Here is a 25,493-nt window from a genome sequence, read left to right as displayed (position 1 = left end):
GAAGTAGCTGGATACTTTTGCCCGAGGTGGTACTCCTGGTTCCCTGGGTCTCAGAGGGGATGCACTGGGTTCTAAAGCGAAAGTGCTGAGGGCTTGGTGGACCAGCAGAGGCCTGGAATCATACAAAGGAGCATCTGTGTGAAAGGAACTTCACAACTGGGGTTAAATGCCAGACCTGTGGATTTTGGAAGTGAATGTCGTCATGAAACCCACATGGCTGGATGGGTCAGTTCTTCTTCAGTGGTCCCTGTGCAGGCAGCAGTCCACATAGCCATTCTGCAGCAGCAAGGGTTCAGAGCACCCTAGTTCTCATCTGCTCCCCCAGCCTCCCCCCTCCACCCCCCAGCTTCTTTGAGATCCTACAGGCTCTCTTCCCAGATGCCATTTTGGAGAGAAGCAAGGGGGAGGGGAGGAAATCCAAAAGACTGAACATTGATCCCAAAGAGACTCAATCATCTAACAAGAGACTAAACTCGAAGACAACTGTGATTCCACAAATTAATACATTTAAAGTTTGTTTTTCTCACTCTGCTACTCAGGCAGGTAGACCTTTGCAAGGGCGAGCAATGCGTTGTAGAAAATAAAGATGGCAGGTTCTTTGTAACTCATGGGGTGTTACATTATGTGACCCTGTCTACCGCTTTACCTTTTCTCCAGATGTCGCTATTATACTGTCAAAAAGTAAAAATAAACCACTACAAATGCTATCTGTAGGCAGATAATGTTGCTCCGATCTGTCCTTAAAATGAATGGGGGCAATGAATTGGAATGCTTGTTGGTGCTGAGGGTGGAGGGCAGGGGTGTGGCTGTGGGTAGGAGCTGGTACTGGGAATGGGGTAATTCCAGAGTCAGTGTAGTGGGGGTCCCAGACAGTGTCCAGGACTGTGTTAGAAGAAAATGGTCAAAGGGAGATTGGGTCACTTGCTGTTCTCCCAAGAGTCCACTACAGAAGAACTTCTGTCCTTTTCATGGAAATAAAGTGAATTTAAAAAGATAGGATGGCACTGACTTTCTTCAAATTTAAATTTTAATAGTCGATTAGCTATAATTTTTAAAATATTTTTATTCTGAAAACGAATTTTCCACAATAAAGCATTTAGTTCCAAAAGAAATGAACTCATTTATCTGGCTTTTCTACAAAGGACAATTGAAACATTTAAGGCAAGATTCACTTATTCATCTCCATTTTAGAATGGAAAGAAAGTATCAGACTTCAGGTACTGGTTAAGGTTAACAAAATACGGGAAAGCTCCTTTTTTTCTTTTTTTTTTCTGTTGGTAGTCTTCTGTGTAAAAGCTTTACATTACTATGGATATTTTATAGTAAGACACTTTTGTTTCTGACTTTCTTTATAACCCATTTTTAAATTTAAAGGCACACAATAAAGCTTTATGCGTTTATTAAAATATACACATTTTGGTAAATTTAGAATTTTCCCTTAGTATCTTGATAAATCAATATATTGTCAACACCACAGTCATTTGAAAATAAAACACACTCCATAACACATTGGCATATTATTTCTTTCTTGATGATACACTACCACACCCCATTGTACAGTGCACCAATGGGAATTAAAGACCACAAAACGAACAAACTTTAACAAATACAGCAATTTCATACCAAAAAAAAAAATAGCAGAGAAAGACACTAGAAATTACCATCTGCAAAAAGCAAATTGTACTTCTCAAGGACCCAACAAAAAGGAAACAAGTCAGTAAAATTTACAAGCTGTATTTATAACTTTGGATATGGATTAAACAGTAACGTTTCTTTTCCACAGTGAGAAAAGCTAGAATGTCGAGTCCTGTCGTTAGATGGTGTAACTACATGTAGGAGGACAGTATCTGCTCTCTTAAAACCTGCAGCCCCTCTATCAGCCCAGACAGTTGAGGTATTTATGCGCTATTGTAGCATTAACATAGCAAGTCTTTGCTTTGGGGAGTTGATTTCTGGTGTAGATTCTCGTCTTCAGGAGCATGAGTGAGTGAGACGCGTGAACTGGCAACTGCCAATACCCATCACGAGGAGATGTGCAAGAAGCACTCCCCTCACCTCGCTCTCTGAAGGAACACAAGTCCTTCAAAGTCTGAGCTTCCCGGGAAATTTACATGACCCACAATTCTCTTTAGCCAATGTCACCGGTGTCAGTGTTAGGAAAGCGGCATAGAAAATAAAGCACAGAGGGAGTCCCTGATGAAAAAATGCAGGCTGCCTCTGTTTCCTAATTCTTATACAAAGCCGTTTTCTCCCTGTATCGTACCAGAATGTACTAATAATGTTCTCCGGGGGTAAGAAATTACAGCTCCCTGCTTTCAGAAGACTTCAAGCCCAAAGCTGATTTTGTGAAAGTCCTCTATGAATTTCGTAATTCCATGCATGTAGAATACTGTTTAATGGTTTCTAACACTATTTTAGTTGATACTGCAGAATTATGTTCACTTTTGATGGGCTGCAAAACTTCCACTAATCCCTTTTGGGCTTTAAGTCCTAAAAGAAAAAAAGAACATCTTCTTAGATAATTTTGACAAAAGGCAGCTGCCTAGGTCTTTCAGAATGATGCGTGTGTTACTCAAGCCGAGCAGGAAGAGGAAAGCGTTTTAGAAAGCGGTAGCTCCTGAGGAGGAAAAGAAATTACAATAGCTTCTCCTCTGGAGTCTTAGAGAAAAAAATGGACACAGGACTAACAGTTATGTACATGGAAGGGGCTTTTTGCTCCCCATCACCATTTCAATTGAGAAATACAAAGTCCACTCACCGAACAACATGCGGGTTCCTGCTAACTGTGGGGGTCTGCGGTTTGGGATGCGGTTTCTGGCTTTGCCTGCGGTTTATTTACAAATATTGGCTCTTTCGCGGCCAGGCCATCAGTGGTTATCAGCTGGCGCCTCTCTCTCTTAGGGCCTCCAAAGGGCCCTGGAAGACAAACGGATCCTCGGTGTCAGGGAGATACAAGCATGCAGAAGAAACCGAGGCTCCATGAAAATTTTGGTTAGAAACACCCTCTTTGACTAGTCTTGTTCCACATGGCATAAACATGGGGTTGTCATGCAGCCCTAATGTGTGTTTTCTTCACTCCCCCTCCCCCTGCCAGCATCAGAAACTAAGGCCATCTCTGGATTGTTCGCTAGCCTGAAAGCTTACATCCAAGAGAGGGTCATTAACTCTGCCTGGATTCAGTGAGTTGGTCCCAGCCCTGGCTTTGGACATGCTCCCCAACTTCTGACTTCTCCACTCTGAGATGCAAAATTAGGTGAACCTGTGGCTGACCCTCCATGGGCTTCCACGGATATCTCAGTCCCCGGTAAAAGCTGGGGAGAGGGGACGCCATTTCTTCTAGTCTCATGAGCTGATTCTCAAACTCCTGTAACTTCTATTTATCATGCAGAGAAAAGGTATTCCCTTGTAGACTTCCAACAAATGTGATGTGAAGGAGGTCAAGTTTATTGGTCCTTTTCAGGAGAATAGGGGAAAGACATTTTTTTTGAAGGGGCTCGTGTTTTGTTTCCCAATAATTGCTGGGTTTATATCTACAGAAATGCATCGTTAAATTCAACATTTTTCCCCCTGTGTGTCTAACATCATGACCACGATGTAGACATTTGATTAGCTGTCAGTTTGTTACTAAGTAGTAGAATTGGTTTCTTCACCCAATTCTACCATCTGATTCCTTTTACCAGTTCAAAGTGGCCTTGCACTCAAGCTGAGTAAAAGCTGGAGCTGAGGTTTTACTTTTTTAGATTAGTTAGATAGAAAAAATTGTTAAGTTTGGTTGTTTAAAATTACTGTTGAAAACTTTAAAATGGTTGTGAATAACTTTGTGTTGTCTGTCTACATGTTAAATGACTATGCTTCTAGGTTAATGATGAAATCAGACAGGATTCAAAAGAAGAATCAATCATACATTGCTTTAATTTGGGTTTTTTTTTCCCTTTAACATATTAAATCAATTTGAAATGTGTATGTGATCTGTTAGCTCCATACACAGGTAGATGAAGCCACCGACCCAGCTTCTTAAAGCCCAGCCCTCCCTGATTCATAGGTTCATAATTTCCCCGGTGCCTCCCCACCCAAGGAGAGCCAGCCAGCTTAGTTCACTGTTTAAGTCTATTTGTGAATAAGCCCTCACCACCTTCTCAGCATTATTTCGTACTGTTGCATAGATCAATCATGCATACATCGTAAGCTCCTGTTAGACTAGCTTCTTGCTTTCCCTTGTAGGAGGCACAGTACACATTATTAGTCAGAGATAGCTGTCAGCCCCTCTCCTCCCTACTCATGCTGATTCTCCACTTGGCAAGCCTTTTCCCCATTTCTCCCTGGGGGAAATATTCTGCCCATTCCACAGGGCTCAACACAAAGACTGCATTCTCTATCATTTTTCCCAATGGAAGGCGGCCTTTTCCGTATTTGAACTCTCGTTGCACCTTGTAAGTCCCTCATCTCACATGTCACCTTCACTATGGTTTTTATTTATATATCTTATATATCCTATTTCCCCCATGTCTTAGGTCATAGCACAGATAAGGACTCCACAAAAAATTCTTGAATAAATAATATTTCATTTTCCTTTCACCCATCTATTCAGCCATCCATCTGATTATTAGGTATTTATTGAACATCCATTCTATGCCAGGCACATGTAGCTGGTAAAATCTAAGTCTGAAGCTTGTACGTGGGTTTCAATGATCTATGCTATTCTCTGCCCTCATGGGGAAAGATTTGTTCTTATCATGCAGGAGTAGTTCTTCATGTCATTACCAACGATTTCATTATTTTTCAAGTTGCCCCCTCATCGGCAAATTTAGCAATGCATATCAAGATTTTGCATTTGTGCACTAAACACACTTCTAGCTTCGTCTTATCCTTTCTATTTCTGTTTTTATTTACCCAAGCTCCTCACTTATTTTTTTGCATTGTATGTATTTCAATAGCCACCTTGAAATCCTTCTGAAAGGAAGCAGAGTACCAATAAATAGAATACAATTACAAAAAAAAATCAAGTAATTGGTTCCACACTACTAATTGACACAATGAAACCTCCCTGGAAAAGCTCTTGCAGGAGAGAAGAATTCAATAAGATGTAGGTCTTTCTTGGACTCCATTCAAGAAGGCTAAGTTTCTATGGTAATTATAAGATGATCTTACTTTTAATGCGATTCCACTAACGTGGTCTTGAGAAACTTGCTAGGAAACGCTAATATAATCATTCTAGTAATTGATGGTATTTGAAACTGCATTGTGAAATCTGGGACCGTTTCACAGAGGCTGGGAAACATGAACAAAAACATGTCAATTTACCTTAAAAATCTTTTTTCTATCTTACTAATTTTTTTTTTTTTAAAACCAAGATTGTTAGGGAGATGACTAACTGTAGAGAAATAAAGAGACCAAGATTATAAAAAGAAGGAGATACTACTTGGGAGAAATGTCTCCAGAACCAGAGCGGTTCATAGGATCTTCACAAAATCAATACCAACGGTGTTTACTCTGCGTTCTCTCTCCTCATGCTACAGAAATTTCATACATCCGCCACCAAACTATCGTTACCAACCCTCACTGCTAAAAGGGAGCTCTTTCACCCACGTTAAGATTTTGTTATTTTACACTCATATTTCTTTTTGGACATTTTTAATGAATATAGCCCCACCCCATCTATCTGGATATTTCAGGTCTCACACGTTGTATTTAGTTTAGGCAGATTTGTTGAGTCTCGAAACTAGTTCAAAACTTTGTATTCACAAAAAATTACTGATAATTAGTCCACAGTTCATCCCCAAGGATATATTTCACAGACCAGGCACTGTATCTTTAGGGTTAAATTTAGGGAAGAGAAAACACGGCATTGCCATGCATTACATTAAAATGACAAAATTACCCCAGGAAACCAGAATTCTAAACAATTAATACAGAGGAATGGAAAAGAAGTTCTAGAAAATAGGAGTTGCTTGAATTTACTGGCATTCATTGGCCCTGGGTGAGATATGCAATTTACCTAAAATCATGTTTAAAAAAAAAAACTATCTTCAATTAACCTTTTATTTTATTCTATATTAAAGCCCAGAGCATCAACCAGGAAGACTTGTCAGGCTTGGTGGTTTTATCTGCATTTGTCAGGGGCCAGTGCTGCTCATTCCCTGCCCTGGGAGCTCCCAAGGGCGTAATGTTACACTTCGTTCTATTCCCATTGCTTAGCACTTGGTACAGTCTCAGTGTTCACTGAGTGAAAAAATGGACTTTTGCCTCTTCTCTGCAATCCTAAGGCATGCCAAGATGGTACGAACCTCAACCTTTTAACAAAGGATAGCTTTACATTAGTTGATGTATTTTGGAAAACTTTTGGCATAATGCTAGATCTGGGAGAGAGAGGGCGAGAAATTTGCTATTTTGCCCCCCTTTCAGGAAGCCCCACAAAGACTGTAGCTTGATCGAAACTGTGCCTTCACGTTCACACATGCACATCTCAGGGCAGCCGAGGGAATCCTGGGGACCCAAGAGTAAAACTGATAGACCATGTGTTTTTTCCTGCCGCACATTCTCTCCTCTAGGTTATTTCTGAGAAAATTCCTTTAAGAGTCCCCATTAGGGCCTGATGTAGACCTTACCAGGTAGGTATCTCTCTGGGCTTCAGTAAACCTGCTCTGGGAAATAACAGACAAAATATGTATCTAAAAGCGAGCTACTCGGGAGGAGTAAGGTTCAGAAGTGAAATGTGATCTCTAGGAATGCCGTTACCTAAGTAGCTGAGCTTCAACAGTTTTGTTTTCAGAGGGGCCCCCACCGCTCAAGTGGTGGCAAATCTCAACAAACAACACAATTTGTAATTTTGGAAATCTGAAATAGAATTTGCAATGTGATCTCAGTGGCTGGGTCATGTCTCCTTGTAAAGATTTTTATCTGATTAGAAAACAAGCGGCCTCCTTCTTCAAGGCATATTAACGCCATGAAATCATGCTCCAACTATGCCCCCTTTCATTATATTAGCAGGAGCTTAGAGGCTGGTCGAAGAAAAGGTACGACCGAGAGTTAATTTCTGCCAACGCCCTTCTGGCCTTCACGGCAAGAGATGGCTAATTTTTTTTTTTCTGGGCATTGAAGTAGCAATAAGCAAGACTGCTTTATGGTAACTCTGAAACCTCTGGGGAAATGGTCTGAGAGTCCCTAACCTTTGCTGGATCCTAAAGTTAGAGTTTGGAGACTGTGAGAACCTTGGTGAATAAGAAGAAGCATGCGTCTTCTCCATGAATTCGTTTTTGTGAGATTTCAGGACCCAGTGTTGCTTGCTGAGGAAGTGCCAGTGTCCACCTGCACACATCCTCGGGGAGCAGCTCTCAGCAGGGCGTGCTCGGAGGATCTTCGCCCGGGTGATCCCGGTGGTGGAAATGCTGCCTGGTGCCCACACCCACCTGCTTTGGCGCATCTCCAGGAGGAGCTGTGGCCTCAGTGTGGCTCAAGAAGTGAGGCCCCTTGCCTCCGTAAGAAGCAAATGATTCAACCAGCAAAGCAAAGGCCTAGGAAACATTTGCTGCCATCAGCTCTGATGGTTGCACCTACGATAGAATTTCTTGCAGCCTCTGGTTTATTTATTTATTTATTTTTTTTACAAGGGGATCAGTGATGAAACCCAGGTGAAACCCTTCGACAGAACTATCCTGAAGAACAAAAGTAGCAAATGACAGGCTATGACTGGGGACTGACTCTGGGGGAAGGCTGGACTTTTGAAATGAGAGCCAAAAATGTTTTCACCCTCTAGCCCACAGGTTAGGTTACTGAAAAGAAATCGCCACCGTTTCTACACATTTCTTGTGTGTTTACTCCTACTCAGGAGAGTAATCTAACTCATCATTTGCGATCAGGGCCTCTGAGTTCTGTCTGTGTTTGCTTTTGCTCTTCGCTTTGCTACTTGTCCGGGTGTTGGCCTTAGCATCTGACATCTGCTGGTAATAGAAGCCTTTGTCCTCGGTGGGCCCGCCCCAGTTCTCCTGGCTCTCGCCTTCCGTGGCGTAGGAGAAACCCTCCTCCACCGAGAAAGGGTCATCCACGTCGTAGCGCTGGTATGTGCTTTGGTGCAGGGCTTCTTCTCGAGCGCTGATTTCCAGGGTGCTGTTCCAGATGCCGTACCCGAAATAAATGAGCATACCTGCAGCGGTGGGGGGGAAAGGCACAGGCGAATAAGCAGTTGCTCTGGGATCCATGGGACTAGCCGGGAGATACTCAATGGTGAAAGCAGGGCTGGCGGTAGATATGTTTTCTTTGGTCTACATCGTGTGCGGAAAAGACTCGAATTAGATGTCATTTAAAAATTGGGATATCTGGGGCGCCTGGGTGGCTCAGTTGGTTAAGTGACTGCCTTCAGCTCAGGTCATGATCCTGGGCTTTCAGGATCGAGTCCCATGTCTGGCTCCCTGCTCAGCAGGGAACCTGCTTCTCCCTCTGACCCTAATTCTCTTGTGCTCTCTCGCTCGCTTGCTCACTTTCTCTCTCTCAAATAAATAAATAAAATCTTTAAAAAAATTTGGGATATCTTGCATTAAGCAACCCATATTTACAGCTTCCCCTAAAAACGTCAGGTCTCACGACACTACTCCCACATTCCTATATGGCAGTTTTGGCTGGAGGTGAGCCCTGGCTGCCTCTTTAGGTAGAATATGGGCTCTCTAGTCACCTCTATCCCCACCTCCCTGTTCACTACACTCCTGTAGGTGCCAACCAGGAATTTGCATTTTCCGCCCTGGCTTAAATATCTGCGGATCACCCACAGTGGGTCCCCAACCTTCTTGCAGCATTTTATTATCCCACACCCCCAATTAGGGATGCCATCTTTTATTTCACCACTGAGCAATGCGTATATATTGCCCTATTGTTTACTTTGCCATTTTTCACTCACCGAAGGAGTATTATATTACTGCTACTCAGAGCTGTTCACTTTCTTCTGTGGGCTCTCAGAGTGTCTGGTGCCTGCCGCTGTTACGGCCCTTAGAACGTTTACTGTGTGATTATCTGCACAGGGTGGTTCTATTTTATTTTTTTAAATTTTTATTTATTTATTTATTTTAAAAAAAGGTTTTATTTATTTGACAGAGAGAGACATAGCGAGAGAGGGAACACAAGCAGGGGGAGTGGGAGAGGGAGAAGCAGGCTTCCCGCTGAGCAGGGAGCCTGATGCGGGGCTCGATCCCAGGACCCTGGGATCATGACCTGAGCCGAAGGCAGACGCTTAACGACTGAGCCACCCAGGCGCCCCAGGGTGGTTCTATTTTAGAGACTGCAGAAAACTGGCACTTAATGTTTGTTGAACGAATGAATGAGAACTCTGATGAGCATGAAATTTCCAGCGCAACCTCCTTAGTTGATGTCATTCCAAGCAAAGGGAAGAAACTTGTTTCCTAGTTAATATGGAGCATTAACAAGGGCTAATGTTTCATTTCTATTATAATTTTTTTGAAATTACATATAGAAATAGTTTGAGGGGCCTTGGGTTGTGCAGTCGGTTAAGCATCCAACTCTTGGTTTCGGCTCAGGCTGTGATCTCAAGGTCTGCTCAGCACGGAGTTGGCTTGGGATTCTCTCTCCCTCTGTCCCCTTGTTCATGCTCTTTCTCTCTCTCTCAAAATAAATAAATAAATATTAAAAAATAGTTTGAGAACCCCCATTTTCTATCTTGAAAAGCTCATGAAGGCTCAGTGTTTGGAATAGCTGAGAACCATTGCCTTGGGGGGTCATAGGGCACGGTGATTAAGAGTGTGAACCCTGGGTTCAAATCCTGCTTCCATCACTATTAGCCATGTAACCCTGCACCAGTTATTTAGCTTCTTTGTGCCTCAGTTTTCTCTTCATGATAGTCACTGTACCTATAACATGGGGTTGCCATTAAGATGAAATGAGATAAGCAGTGGCTTTCAACCCTGGCTTCAGCTGGAAGGTCTCTTGGGGAGTTTCTGAACCGCCCTTAAACCCAAGCCCCACCCCTAGAGATTCTGATTTAATTGGTCTGCAGTGTGATCGAAGCATAAGTATGTTTTAAAGCTTCACAGGTGAGTCCAATGGTCAGCCAAGACCGGGAATCCCTTAGATCAGGAGCATTAAGCTCCTGAGCACGTACTCCATTGCCAACACCAGCCATATTAGGGCTTGGCCACCAGATGCCACTCAGTTATGCAACCCCCTTCCAGAGCCCAGACACCCCTCTTCTGAGTGGCACTAGTCCATTTGACTTTGCTAACCCTGCAGGCATCTGCACAGCTGTTTGCTTAGAACCACAAGGTCAAGTTCTGTTTTCCTCTTTGGTGCTTGAGAAATCCTGCTCCTTTTGAATTTGAAGTGGGTCTTTTTTAAACTTGGATTTCTCCCTCTTTGTTTTAAATGACTTTCTCCTCACCCCCTGCCCAATCCCCCAGTGAAATCAACTTGCCAGGAGCCAAAGTAAGCAGAGATTTATAGTCCTAATTGGTAATAAATCCTGGAGTTAATCATTTGCAGATGTAGCTACTCTCAAATAGCGACTTCAGTTTTCTGAACACAGATCTTCACTCTTTCTTGTTGGGGGTGGGGGTGAGGGGGAGTAGCCATGGGGGGATGGTTATTACCCTTGTGTAGGACAAGGCACCAAGTTAAGGCCCCTTCCAAAACGGCCAGCATGCTACTTCTTGGAGAATGCCTCCGTTGGAAGCATGTTTGAGACCTGAGAATAAATTTCAGGAGACCAGGTGGGATCAACAGGCACGCAGCTCTTTTTGCCCATTTTTGCTTTTTTGCTATCTTTTCTTAGACATTGAGGCAGGTGTCAAATCTTGCCTCCTATTCCTGCTTGGTCTCTATTATTATCAATTCTTTCCATCTGATCCCCTTCTCAGACCCTATTTAAAAATGAGTTATTTCCCTACTGAACTTAATACCATTTCTTTTCCTTTTCCCTTTGCTCCTAAGCTCTATGTTCTGCCATCACACCGCTCATCATTCAAGCACTGGTTTGACATCCGTTCTGACAGACCTTCCCCTGCCCCCACCCGGTGTGGTGGCGTCAGGTAGACTGATTTATGGACATTCTCTAAGAGCCTCATAGAATCCAAATATTTAGAGCTGGAAAGAGTCTATAGATCTGTTTGAGTACCTTCATTTTACAAAAAAAGAAACAGATTGGGAAATGGGCCGAGGGCAGAAACAGCATTCCATATGGATAGAGAGAGGACTCTTGTATGCCCAGTCCTTCACAGCTGCCCCCCGCAGGCTGGTTTAGAGACTATGCTTATCACAGTATGTATTGAGTAAGAGGTTATTTGTTCTTTGGGAATGACTGTGTCTGAAGGAACATGTGTGCGCATGAATGCATTGATTACGATTACTTTGAGAAAGCAACCCATGGAAATCTGCCATGTAAATATTTATGGGCCTTTTAATATTTGCTCTGAGCCCCTTATCATTTCAAAGGTGTGTTATTTTGTCTTCAAAAATATATTTCGGGGTGCCTGGATGGCGCAGTCTGTTGAGCGTCCGACTCTTGGTTTCGGCTCAGGTCATGATCTCGGGGTCGTAGGATGGAGCCCCACGTTGGGCTCCATGTTCAGCCCAGATCCGCTTAAACTCTCTCTCCCTCTGCCCCTCCCCACCATGCTCTCTCTCTCTCTCAAATAAATAAATTTAAAAATATATATATTTCGAATATAAGTGCTCTGAACCAAGAAGTGACTGTGTGCATGCAGCCTAATGGAATAAACGGTCAGCCCAGGCAAAGGTCTGGCGTTCTGTCTGACCCTTCTTGCTGGCCCTTGAGTAAGTTCAAGGAGAGTGGTGTAAGGCACCAAGGATTGGAGAAAAGGAAAAAAAGAGGGGGACAAAGAAACAGAGGGGATCAAATGAAGTGAGGGAGGGAGGGGAGAAGGGAGGTAGAGAGAGCAGAGAAGCATGTAGTACCATCTGTCACACATAAACAAAGGCTTTGTGTCGGGGAGTAAACAGAGCTGCTAAAAGCCTCCTGTGTAGGAGCAGGGTGTTTTTTGTTTCTGCTCCTTTTTTTCAGCTGGCTTAGAAAACTAAGCATGAGGTAGTTTCTGAAAAATCTGTGGGGATTCTGGGAATTCTGAATCATCTAAACGGAACTTCACACAACACTTTTGGGTGCTGAGGTCCTAATGATGCATTATTTATGTTGTACCTTTTTCCCAAGGAGTTCAAAATGTTATACATGTGATTGTTTAGATTCCTCGTAGCCTGTTTGGGAATGTGTGTGTGAGAGTGTGCGCGTGTGTGTGAGAGCGCGCGCGTGAGAGGGCGCGCGTGTGTGCGAGAGTGCGCGCGCGTGTGTGTGGAGGGCCAGGGAGTGGGAAGGTTAGGATTACGTGTATCTCACAGACAGGGAACTGGGGCACAGGACAAAATAAGAGATTTTCTACAGCAACACGGTTAGTGGTGGGACTGTGAATCCTTCAGGGGCTCTCCATGTCCTGATCCAGGGTGTATCTCCCCTACCAGGGGTGGCCAGGGGGTATAGACCGATAGAAAACAAATTTGCTTAGCTTTTTAGTTTGAAGAATTCTGAACATATACCAAAGCAGAGAGAATAGTATAAAGCACCCCGTATACTCATCACTAGCTCCCTCCTGACACCCACCCTCCTGAGCCCTTCTCTTTAGATTATTTTGAAACAAATCCCTTCCATCCTATGCTTCATCTGTAAATAATTATGTATCTTTCAAATAGACTTAAAAAAACTTAACTTAGTATCATTATCACATCTAAAAAATGATAATAATTCCTTAATATCATCTGATATCCAGAAGTATTAAAATTGCCCTGAATGATTAAGCATGTGGGGAAAAACTCTACACCTTATGAGACTATAGACTCACTCCAATGATGCTATTACTGCTTGATATAGTTTTGGGGCGCTGTTATTTGTCACTGGGACTGGCATCGTATTCTTTTGTAAACCCTTACAGATGGCAAAGTTTTATCTTTTGAGAGAGGATTTGCTTTCAGCATAAGCCAGAAGTCATTTGGAACCAAGCCTCAACAATGAGATGGCTAATTGATATTTGCATATGTAATCCTGCTGTTCCTTAAAAACTTAGATCCATTGCATTGTAGTTATACATCTTCAAGCTGTAATACATGAAAGGCAGGTGTGGTGTTAAAAATCAGAAGGGAATTAGCTTTTGTGTTGCAGCAGGGCCTCGGAGACCCTCCTGCTGGGCTGGAGTTATTTTATTTTATTTTTTTTTGAGTTGTTGGATCTTAGGGAGAGGAGACACTCAGGGCAGCACCTAGTTAGCAGTAGGCACAGAAGTGTTTCAGTATTTTATTTTATTTATTTATTTATTTATTTTTAAAGATTTTATTTATTTATCTGAGAGAGAATGGGAGACAGAGAGCATGAGAGGGGGAGGATCAGAGGGAGAAGCAGACTCCCCGCTGAGCAGGGAGCCCGATGTGGGACAAGTGTTTCAGTATTTTAAAAACAGACATGGCTGTACCCGGGCACACGGGCTGAATGCCAGCCCTGCTCAAAGGTAATGGCAATGAGTCCTGAGAAGGGCTGTTTGCAGCGAAGGGAAATATTTGAAAGGAGGCATCGGCTTTTCTTCCAGACAGAAATTCCCTGATGGAGAATGTGCCCAAGAGAGGTTCAGGCTAGAAAAGATGAAGAATCATGCCTTTGGCGATTTAATGGGCTTTCTTTATGTAGAAGAACACTTTGTGATCGTAAAACCCTTTGTAAAAAAGTACTTTCTCGTCCATCATCCCGGAGAGGTTAAAACCTGTTTAATAAATCAGTGGTTGAAATGGTGCTGGAACTCACATCTCTTGAGTCTAAACTGATGGCTGTTCCCAGCCCACCCAGGCGTCTCCAGGGAAGGTTTAGAAATGCCAGGCTTGCTTTCAGATGCTGGGACACCTGAGCATCAGTGGGCAATACACCCATTTACTCTCCTTGTGTGGATCCATCTGTGCAAATTAAGTAAATGACCCCAAACCTACCAAGTAGAGGGTTGCGGGGGGTGTCTCTGGATCATATGGGGGGAAAGTGAACAAAAACTCAACTCTGTAAAGAGCCCGGGTGACCTGGAGATAGACAGTAACTGCAAGTTTCTAACCCCACTGGCCCCAACTCTGGCTGAGGAGAAGCTGCCAGATCTCTAGAGTCCCATGGGGGCTTCCTGTCCTCTGTAGGCAGTCACAGGCTCAGGGCCAGAGGAGGTGGGCTGACCTCAGGCTGGGTGGAGCTACCTCTTCCTGGGGCTCACTTTCCAGCAGGAAGCCCTGCCCTCTTCAGATAACTGAGGCACTTTGTTATGCCCAGAGGCTTTTTTATTTTTACTACCCTGGGATCAGCTTTCCAAAACAGACATTTGCCAATGCAGAAAGGAAGACTGGATGGTCATGAGAGGGTGTCCTCCCCACCCACTGCAATCCCTACCAACTCCCACTTTGCTGGTTAGTTTTTAACATACCTTCACAAGCCCTGTTGATTATAATAACAATAAGGTTTGTTTAATATGGTGTGGCCAGGAAGAGCGGTCTCCGATTGAACTGAATGGGGGGGGGGGGGTTGGGGAGTGGTGGAGAGTCTCTCCCTGGCTCTGCCACTGGTCAAATATAAAGTCACATTACTTTATGCCTCAGTTCCCATCTGCAAAATGGAACTGGGGACCCTTATTTTATTGGAGGGGTATAATGGCCAGGAGACAGAATGCAATCTTGTAAAGGAATATTAAAAAAAATCCAATAATCCAAGCCAGCAATTCTACTTCTAACTCCACAGAAACCCCAGGGAAATGTGTCCATGTGTCCACCAAAAACCATGTACAAGAATGTTCACAGCAGCCATATTTGTAACAGCCCCAGACTAGACGCCAGCTAAATGTCCATGGGCATATTATTATTATTATATTATAATATTATATTATATTATTATTATATTATTATATTATTATCACGGTGGAAGGCTAGCCGGGCAAGGAGAATGAACAACCTAAAACCACAAGCAACAGCATGGATGAATCTTACAAATGTAATGTTGAGGGAAAGATGCCCAGTGCTCACTCCGTCAGGGCTCTGTGTTCCAGGCACCCTGCACACGCCTGCTCCAGGGCCTTTGTCTCTGCCACGGCCCCCTCTCCCTTCATTCTTTTGTCTCAAAGGAGAGCCGACACTGCAGCTGCCGCTGGGCGTAGAACCTTGGCATCTCCCAGCCCTCTTCCCCATGCTCAGCCCCAGACCCAGCACGCAGCCTTGACTGTAGCGGGATCCCCTCCACACTCTCTCTTGGAATTGCCCTGGCCCTGTTGCCATCCTCATCCTGGCCTTCATGACTTTTTTTTTTTTGCCCATTTGAGCGTGATTTATTTGATGAAATTGCCAATTGTTTTCTCTTCTGCCTACAAGGAAAATTTCAAGCTTATTATGGGACATATCCTCAGGAGTTGATTTATCTTGACACCATCTCTGTCCCCAATTCACAACTCTCTTCCTTCCCTCCTCTTCCCTTCATGACAATGGCTGCTTTGAGTCCATTTCCAAAAGGACTTCTGAATGATAGGGCAGGTAAAGACCATAGGTGTGTCTTCTCTTTGGAAATTATGTCTTAGTACAGGATTTACGAAGTTCATTGCCAAATCACTGTCTGTTCTCTAAATCTATAGACAAGAATTTGCTTTCTCAGAGGGGCTGAAAAAATTCCAGGTGAGAACATGGCAGCCCTTGGGGTGAGGGAGCCCAGGAGCTGGTCTACCAGATGATTACTTTCTAATAAAGTCCCACAGGGAACAGTAGACGCTGGAAAGTGCCACTGAGTAGTGTCATCATTGGTCACTGCTAGTTTCAGACTCCCTGAGACTGCCCAACCCCTTGAGGTGTTCTTTTACAAAACCACATCAGCTAAGAGGAAAGGAAAACTCAGGCTTCTCTGTGCTCATTTTGTTGGGATTATCAAACATTTGCTATGTGTGTTATTTCTCTTGTCTGAAGGAAAAGAAACAAGCGCTGAGTAATCTTATTGGGACTTGTGCCTTATTTTACTCTATGAGTCGTGCTCATCTGAAGGTCAAAAGCTTAGCAAAACATTGTTAGAAAAATGCTGTAATTAAGATTCATTTAGAGAAGGCTGGTTAGAAAAAATGTGCCCAAGAAGATTATCAAGTTATGACTCAGCTTAACCATGTAAATCTTTTTAAAAAGTAGCTGATGTTTCATAAGAAGTTCCATTTAAAAATATCTCTACTGTTCTCTCCAGGAAAGTTATACTATGAATAGAGAAATTAGGAAGAAAAATCTGACATTTTGGAGACTCAGAAGTTTAGAGGTGGGATCTTTGTTCTATGAGAACATTGAAAATTTTATAAGCCAATTTGGGGTTGTGGGATAGATATATCTTATATGGGCAAAAATTTGTTTTTGGAAAACGGAGTTTTTGTAATTAAATTATCTACCTGGCTTACTAATTTCTTATTTTTCTCTCTAGGTCTGTGGTTCTCACATTTGAGCATGCATCAGAATAATCCGTAGGGTTTGTTAAAACCTAAATTGCTCTCAGAGATTCTGACTTGGTGGGTCTGGGGTGGGGTTCAAAATTGCATTTCTAACTAGTTCCCATGTAATATTGATGCTGCTGGTCTGGGACCACACTTTGAGAACCACGGTTCTAGATCATTGTAAACCCGACCACTCATTAAAATTACCTGGGGAGCTTTGAAAAATACCCAGTACTTGGCCACATCAGACTCATTTAATCAGAAAATCTCTGAGGGGGGATCCTGGGCATAGAATATTTCAGAAGCTGTCAGGTGATTCTGCTGTGTAGTCAAGATAGAGAATTTCTGTTCTAGGCAAAGCTTACTCATGTACCGGTCTTCAAAGACCATGATGCTAAAGCAGGTAGCGGCTAGCAGCTGGGTGCTTGTGGAGCAAGCTCCTGTGCCCTCTGTCTGGCCAGCCCCAGGCTGCAGGGTGACATCCTCCCATGTCAGGGAGTATCCGTTTCTGGAACGAGTTTGAAGTTTATGCTATCACCAAGATTACAAAAGGTTCTCTGGGAGTTTTCTTCTGCCTGATAACTGGGAGGGCAGCCTGAGTCAGAACAGGTTCATGCTGTACTTTGGCATGTGATAGCTAGTCTGGGGAATAATGAGTCATTTTAGATTTTAAAAAGAAAGGCAGGAGAGAAAGAATTCATATTACTTTCCCCAATATTTTCTTTTTAAATTTTAATTAATTAATTAATTTTGGCGGGGAGGGGCAGAGGGCGAGGGAGAGAATCCCAAGCAGGTTCCATGCCCAGCATGGAGCCTGGCGCTGGGCTTGACCTCACAACCCTGAGATCATGACCTCAGCTGAAATCAAGAGTCAGATGCTTAACCAACTGAGCCACCCAGGCGCCCTTTTTCTTATTTAAGCCCCAAAGGGCAACCAGATCAAGACTAGTAGAATTATTTGCATTTTTACAGATGAGTAAACTGAAATGCAAAGGAGGTAATTGAACTTCCCAAGGTCACAAGACCCAGGGGTGGCAGAGCTGTGATTTGAACCTGGGCTGTTTGACTCCAAAGGCAAGGATCCCCGCCACCTTACTGGTTTTGTAAAATGCCTCTGGTGCTCCAGAAACCACAGATGTGATGCAGAACTGGTGGTGTAATTTGTGGGCCCCAGTGCAAAATGAAACTGTAGAGCCTCTTGTTAAAAAGTCGTTAAGAAAAAAAAAGTTGTTAAGAATTCAAGGAAGCAGCAGCAGAGCATTAGACCAAATGTGGGGCCCTGTGTGAGTGCAGAGGTTCTGCACCGTGGAGCCTGCCCTGATGTCAGGCATTGATCTGCACAAACTACAGATAGCAAACATTCTGATCCAATGAGAAGGATGCTCAGGGACAGCGTGGTGGGGAGGTACCAGCAGCAGAGCTGAGCGTGGAGACACTGGGTTTTAATAATAGCCTTGTGAAGAGCTTGCCATTATTCCTGTTGACCTAGAGCATGTTATTGAACCTTTCGGAAGCTCAGTTTTGTCATCTGTAAAACTGAGAGAGGGAGAAGTGGGGAGGGGTAGACGATGTCGGTATTTCTCCGACTTCCATTATTTCTATACCACGTATAGTGGCTATGGTCACGATCCCTGGACCCACACTACTTGACTTCTAATTTTGGCTCTACCAAATTCTAGCTACAAGATCTCAGTCAAGTGCCTCAGCTTCCTCAGCTGTAAAATGAAGGTCATTGTGAGGGTTACATACGTTAATGTGAGGAAAGCACTTGCATAATGGCTAGTATGTGCTAGAACTATATTAAGTGTTAGTTATTTCTATGAATCATGGCACCAGTACTAGGACTGATGTTTTTTCTTTTAATTTGACTCACTTTTTAAATTTCAAAATAATCACCAGATTCATGTGAGTATATATATTTTTTCTAGTATGTGTGAAAATGTATAATAACTATACAATATTTTTAAAAGCTCAAAAAAATTCATTCCTAGACTCTCTAAAATCAGCCCAAATACTACCGATGGAAAGGTCACCACTCTGTGGGGAACATTGTACTGGATATTGAAGGTCCCTTCCAGCTTTACTACTCTAGGAATGAATGAATGAATGCCTGTGTCTTTGCATCTATGCCTTCAGTCATTTGACAAATATGTGACTGAAATATTTCTCCCTTCTTCAGTCGAATCTTTCCATTGGTTAGCTACATGTTCCAGGGGAAACATGTTTAAATGGAGAAGAGAGATTGTGAATAAATCAGGTAAGTAGTTAAAACCTTGATGAGTTACTGGGGTTCTCTCAAGAACTCCCCCAAAAGTCTAACAAAGGATGACACCTAGAGTTGTGAAAAATTGGGACGGGATGCTTATAAGATGACACAGGCTAACCTTCAGCGGTGAGGAATCTGCTGGAAGACCCTGGCCCTTTCATTTGAGCACTATTTTTTTTTTTTAAATATTTTATTTATTTATTCATGAGAGAGAGAGAGAGAGGCAGAGGGAGAAACAGACTCCCTACAGAGCAGGGCGCCCCATGTGGGGTCCCATCCCAGGACCCTGGGATCATGATCTGAGCCGAAGGCAGACGCTTAACTGACTGAGCCACCCACGCGCCCTTGAGCACTGTTTTTCCCCTACTTCCCTCTATGTAAATCTTATCTTATAGGCTTACAATTTAAATTCCACCTCCTCATGCTCCTTTCCAGCTACTCCTTTTTTCTCATCTGAACAGTAGTCAGAGAGAAGTGTTTATTAAGCACGAGTTATGTTCCAGGCACAGAGGATGCTGTGTTGAATGCCCATATTCCTGACCTCAAGGAGTGGATGGGACTTCGGGGCTACCAATTTGTATAGGGACCATCAAGATAGTGACTGAAGAACTTTAAAATTAGGCTTCACTTAAACCTCCCTCTCAAGTGATCATGAGCACCAATCCCCAGCCATCTCATGAACATCAGTGCTTGTTGGGTGTGAGAAACATATAATAATACAAATCAATCACAAAGGAAAATTAAAAATCTTGGGAAAGGTGCAAGACTTTTTGAAGGCAATGAACGTGAACTTAGAGAGAGCATCTCTGATTTACACCCAAAGCTGTGGACAGTTGAGGAGCTGGCAGAGTTATTTCAGTTATCAACAGAAGAAAAGGAAATCAGTAAGAATGATGGCGTGATGGGTGCTTCCCAAGAGAATGATTGGAATATCGAAGGATGAAGAAAGAATCTTGGGAAAAAATGAAAAAGTCTTTAATATTTATAAAAGTCAATATGAAGTGGGGATATTAAATGGTATAATTTAGTCAGAAAAATTATGCCAAAAAACCCACACTTAATTTATACTTTGCTGATTAAAAAAATTAGGGCATGATTGGTATTTTAATTTAATTTTGTCAAATGTAAGAAAAATCCTTTTTTCCGTAACTTTTAGTTTCATAATTTTTAGTTTCTAAGATAGAATTCCAGTTGAACTTTTCCACTCTCACTTTTACTGTGCTATTTTTGTCCCTTTATTATGTGGATTCATTTGAAGTGGATTTTTCATGGAATTAATTATCCATAAAAAGAATGTCCAGTAATAGTATTCAATGAAGTGATGGATTGATCAGCATCATTCTTCAGAACCAACGACCAAGACCATAACAGGCAAAAAGGGCACAACTGGCTTTATGGACTCTAATGCAGAAAGCAAGGGTCCATAAAACCAGCTAGATTCCTCTTGCAATGGAGATGCCTAGTCCAGCTAGGAGGTAATTTTGGGATAAGCCTGTTCAAGGCCTTGAGAGGGAACTCTCAAGGCTCCAAAGGAAGTTGCTTACCCACAAAGCACCAGACTGCAAACCGGATCCATGTGATGGTGGAGAGCTTTAGCATGAGATAAATGTTCACCAGCATGGCAAAGGCAGGCACGAAGGGGAGGCAGGGGGCCATATAGGGCAGCTTTTTGGGGTTCTCTGGCTGCTGCAGGATCACGAACACCAGGGCGCTGATCAGCAGCACCATCAGAACAACCAGAAGGATGGCCCACCAGCTCTGCTCTGAGATGTAGTCGGAACCAAAGATGATGAAGGAGCAGAAGATGAACATGAGGATGAAGAGCAGGAGCACGCAGATGGTCACCGTGTGCCCTGTAGCTGCTGTGGGCCGGTCCATTTTGCCTGGAAGGCCCAGCCGGATCCTCATGGTGTAGTAACGGGGCCCAATCAGCTTCTTTAACTTGATGAGATAAATGTTTTCAGATTCATCGGCTTCTATGCCTGTGGTCATGTCCACAGTGCCATAGTTGGGATGGTTCACGTTGTAGGTTGACTTGTCTGATTTGCCTATAAGCATCTCGTTGTCTCCCAGAGATGGTAGGTTTTTGGCGCCACATGTGTTGGTGGCTGGGCCAGAAAACTCTTCCCCTTCACTCACAGGAGAACAAACTTCCTTCTCACAGTCAGCCAGGATGCCCTCCTTCTTCTTTGTGTGCTCCTGGGACAAGAACTTGACAAAACCATCAATGTCACTCTCCGGTTGGTATCGAAGGAGCAAGACGCAGACAGAAACCAAGGTGTAGGCAAGGAGTGTGCCGATGGACATCATCTCTATTAGGTCTCTCAGGCTGACTAATAGCGAGAGGAGAGCTGCCAGGAACCCCGACACAATGCAGGCCACCACTGGTGTCTCTGTGTAGGAGCTCACATGAGCCAGGAACCTGGAGGGAGGGGCAAGCAGAAGCTTAGCAGTGAGCTACAGATGGTGACTGACTCTAACATGGTTTAACTCCTCTTTGTCCCGCTCCTCCAATTTACTGCTGGATTCACTGCTTTCAATACAGCTGCTATTCCTACCGCAGGATTTGGTTTCTGGAATATAATTTAAAAAGAATTTACTTTAATGCCTTGGTTTTGAGGCAGACTTCTTTATTAAAGTTCCTACTTCATTATGTGATGTGAAGGGTTGATTGGATTTGGGAAGTATGTCAGAAACCTGAATTGAATTGCAAGCTTTGCTGGGAAGAAGTGATGGGTGGAGAATTCATATACTTGCGTATATACCTGTGTTACCCAAAGTGTGGTCAATCCATGGATCAGCAGCATCAGTATCACCTTGGAGCTTATTAGAAATACATATTTTCAGGTTTCACCAGAGACTTACTATGTCAGAATCTCTGGGCATGGACCCTAGCAAATTATACTTCAGAAAAACTCCAGAGGATTCTGATTTATGCCAAAACTTGAGAAACACTGCTCTACAATGGAAGTGCAGGGGTTTAGTTGGCAAAATAGCACAATAATTCAGAACATGTGTTCATAGATGCAGGCTAAGTCCGGCCAATTACCAACTGGAGAAGACCAACAAAGGTGAATGAATGACAGGTGCTTCTTCAGCAGTTCCTGTGGACCTTAAATAGGTTCCTGCTCTCCACCTCACTCTCCTCCTAATCCTCCCTCTTTCCCGCTCTTCCATTTCTTCCTTCTTTTTTTTTTCTTTCTTTCTTTTTTTTTTAGAGAGAGAGAAAGAGAGAGCATATGCGGAGGTGGGGGCAGGGGCAGCAGGAGAGGGAGAGAGGGAGAATCTTAAGCAAATTCCATGCCCAGAGCCTGATGTGGGGCTCAATCCCACGACCCTGAGATCATGACCTGAGCTGAAATTGAGAGTCAGCCATTTAACTGACTGAGCCACCTAGGTCCCCTTCCCTTATTTTTGTGTTTTACACATGACTATCAGCTGTGCTTGGGTTTTTTTCCTCTTAGTTTTCTTTGACAGCAGAAAAATCTTTTGGATGTGTGAAGTGTCTCATCTCCATGATAATCAGCCTCTTCTCCAACTGTCTAGCTCCCAAACATGGCAGCTCTGACCTGGTGATGACTTTGAGGTTATGCGGAGGAAATGAAGCAGAAGATGACAGCTCATGGCAGAGAGAAAGTCCCTGAGGGGATCCCTCCGTACCCCTGAGAGCTCCTTGGGCTCTATGCTTTACTCCTTGCTTTGTGAACTTGAAGAATGCCTTTGCTGCAAGGCCCTCATATGGTGGGCACTGGGAACCAAGAGGTGGGCCACGTTCCCTTTGTGCCCATAGGCAGATTGACCACTTTATGGCCAATGTAGGGGGCTCAAAGTCCATACATTGGTGTGGTTAAAAATCTGGTCTTTGGAGTCAGACAGTCATGAGTACAAATCCTGGCCCCCCACTTAGCAGCTGGGGGATTGGGGCAAGTTTTTTCACCTGAGTATACTCATCTACTGTATTCATCTGCAGAACAGGGTTATTGTGACAACTAACTGGGATACTGTATACAAAGCACCCAGGATACACAAATGTTCAATAAATGGTAGCCATTGTTGCTACTGTTATTAGGCTCTGTTCAGATGGTCTTATCCTCCCTGCAATAGTAGCTTTGAATGTTTTCAGCTTCAGAGGGACTGTGGAGAGATGGGCAGTACCAGGCCTCAACGTGAGGGCAGGCCTAAGATGTTCCTGGGATGGGTCCTTGCTTCTGGAAGCCACCCAGCATGACAGTTGGACACCCACAATCTTTAGAAAGGAACACACAGTGCCGAACAGGATGGGTGGGGGCAGTTAGGGGAACATATCAGTTTGTGCTAGATTGGGGGACCTAGAGTCAAACTGAGGGACTATTTCAGGGCTTATATTACTTTCACTCAAACTCTTTGTCAGGATATATGACAAGTTCCATCGTCTATGTGACATACACTCACATCAAAATTATAGTCAGGCTGACATTCTCCCTGGGCAGGCACGGCAGAATAGAATACATTTCATGGAGCATAGCCCTTACCTGAAAAGGAGCCCATCACCAGCCATGGCATAAATGACCCTTGGCATTGGGAAGAGGGAGCCCAGCAAGCTGACCGTCAGTCCTGCAACCGACCCAATGGCCACTATGAATTTTGCAGCGTAGAACCCATGAGCCACAAACATCTCCATGAGCGGGGATTCCGTGTCAATGGCACTGTATGGCACCATCAGAGTTAAGATCATGCTCACCTGTTAAAACAAGAGAAAACATGGCTGGAGGTAGAGAGGACGGTCAGCATGGACGGATGTCCCACAGCAGAGCAAAGAAGCCTGGATGTTGAATTGCCACTTCCTGGCATGTGCCCTTAATTTAGACCTCTCATTTGGGCTCCAGAGCTCTTGGTCTCAGTATTTTCTCTTCTTGTTAGAATTTAGTGGACTTGGCCAGATGATCCTAAATATCTCTCTCTGGCCCTTTCATAGCTGAGGAATAAGTATGCAGGTATTTAAGCACAACAACAGCAGAACTACATTGACAGTTCAATGAAAGGCAGATACTATCAGGTAGAAGGAATGACAGCCAAAGACACTGGAGCCAGGGCCTAGCAGTGACCATGGGCACCCTGCCCACATGAGCCAGACTCTCATTTCTTTTATACTTTCAGGGTCTTATACACTCTTAACTATATGTTCCCTTTCACCCTGAAGACCAGAGATAGAAACTCTGAAGATAAGTGATCAGAGCAGTTAACAGATGGGACCCAAGTAAGGACTCATATTTCCATTTCGTCTCTGTAGCTCAGTGCCAGGAGCCAGGCAGACCAACAAACAAATTATGGCATCAGGATGGAACCCAGTTCTACTCTGGGGTTGTAAGGCTATTGTGGCTTTGCTTAGCCAGGAATCTCGTGGCTCCCAGGACCTACCTTCCTTCGTATGTCATAAATCTGCCATAGCATCCCTTCCTCATGGCCCTGGGCAATGAAGCCACTGGTCATAAGGCCAGGCTTCCCCTGGCCTGCAGAGGCCAATGCTGGCATCAGGAAGGGAGTTCAGAGCCGGAAAGGGAGAGGGTGGTGCACTTCTAGACCACTCCTTCACATATTCGTCAGGAGCCAAAGTCCTCCTGCGAAGCCATGGGCTGCTAGGGAGGACAGGAGGATGGACCACCACAGGCCAGCAATTTGGCTCTTCTGATCATGGAATGGCAGCCTGCTGACCAGCACAACGCCAAACAACCCCGGAGGCATGGGTAAGGGTCATGTGTTCTAGAAGAGAATGTTTCCCAGCAACTTCACCACTTGCAACATCCCCTTTGGGGGTGGGCTGGAGGAGAATGGGATTGATTCCTACAGCAATTTGCATTGAGTCTACTGCTCAAGTTAGGTCAGGATGGGCAAAAAGTTGATAGATGCATAGAAGTACTCTGCAGTCTATAAAGCGCTGTTCTAAGGAAGGAATTGTGATTATTAACTTTACTGTGTGTGCTGCAGGGGTTGGCCCCTGAAGGAGGGGGAGGTATGTGAGGGAGGAATAGAGGGGAAATGCAGAGCAGGGTGTCTCTCCTGCTCCCCTGACACCACCCCTACTCCCTGAACACCCTGTCTGCAGGGATAACCAGGGTATGGATAAGATGAAACCGCTTGCCTTTGTGTGCATAGGGGAAGGTGATAATTGACCTACTTCTAAAACAATTTCGAGGAGCAGCTGAATTCCTATAAACCACATCCAAGGCTGCTTTTGTGTTTCCCTTTGGTGTCCAGGACACTCTTATTTTGCAGCTTGCCTTAATGATCAAGCCAGCCACTGATCTGGCTTCCTTAGTTGCTAAATATGTTTTTGTTTTGTTTTAGTTTTTGGGAAGGAGGTTCTTTTTCTATGCTATGCAGCCAGGGTGGCAGGGCTGATAGGGCATGTCTCCAGCTGCTGGCTCTTTCCTATTTGTGGTAACTGAAGTGAGTGGGACTCTCAGGGCCTGGGGCATTTGTGTAACGACATACCTACTGGCTTGTTACCTGGTTCTCTCCATTGCCAGGGGCTGGGTTGGGGCTGTGGCGGCGGGGGGGCATGTTGGCTGTGAGTGAACTATTTCTGTGATAGAAATTCTGGGATGGGACCTGAGAAATGACACATCGTAAGTGTGAAGATCATCTCAGGGAGGTGATCCTGAGAAGACAAGCCTGAAGGTTTCCTTCTGAGGATTCCCTTTAGTAGGAAAACCTTAAAAAGATGCTTGGACTGGTATAAAAAGAGGGAGCAACAACAGAAAGAAATTTCCCCCGAGATTTAA

At 43.9% G+C, this 25,493-nt stretch overlaps 1 protein-coding gene across 1 annotated transcript in view; it reads right to left on the bottom strand.

Moving 5' to 3' along the window:
* Positions 1-6,390: 6,390 nt before the first annotated feature.
* The window catches only part of SLC7A14 (solute carrier family 7 member 14), a 106,602-nt gene continuing 87,499 nt past the window's right edge, over positions 6,391-25,493 (bottom strand). The window contains exons 6-8 of the mRNA XM_032407224.1: positions 23,244-23,452; positions 20,277-21,154; positions 6,391-8,140 (exon numbers count right to left, since the gene is read on the bottom strand). Coding sequence (XP_032263115.1) covers positions 7,818-8,140; positions 20,277-21,154; positions 23,244-23,452 — 1,410 coding nt within the window. The 3' untranslated portion in view covers positions 6,391-7,817. The remainder of the gene's footprint in view (positions 8,141-20,276; positions 21,155-23,243; positions 23,453-25,493) is intronic.

Source organism: Phoca vitulina, unplaced genomic scaffold (assembly GCF_004348235.1).
Source record: "Phoca vitulina isolate PV1807 unplaced genomic scaffold, GSC_HSeal_1.0 scaffold8, whole genome shotgun sequence".
NCBI classification, from domain to species: Eukaryota; Metazoa; Chordata; class Mammalia; order Carnivora; family Phocidae; genus Phoca; species Phoca vitulina.
The sequence above is the reverse complement of the archived record's forward strand: the minus strand, read 5'-3'. Positions and strand labels throughout refer to the sequence as shown.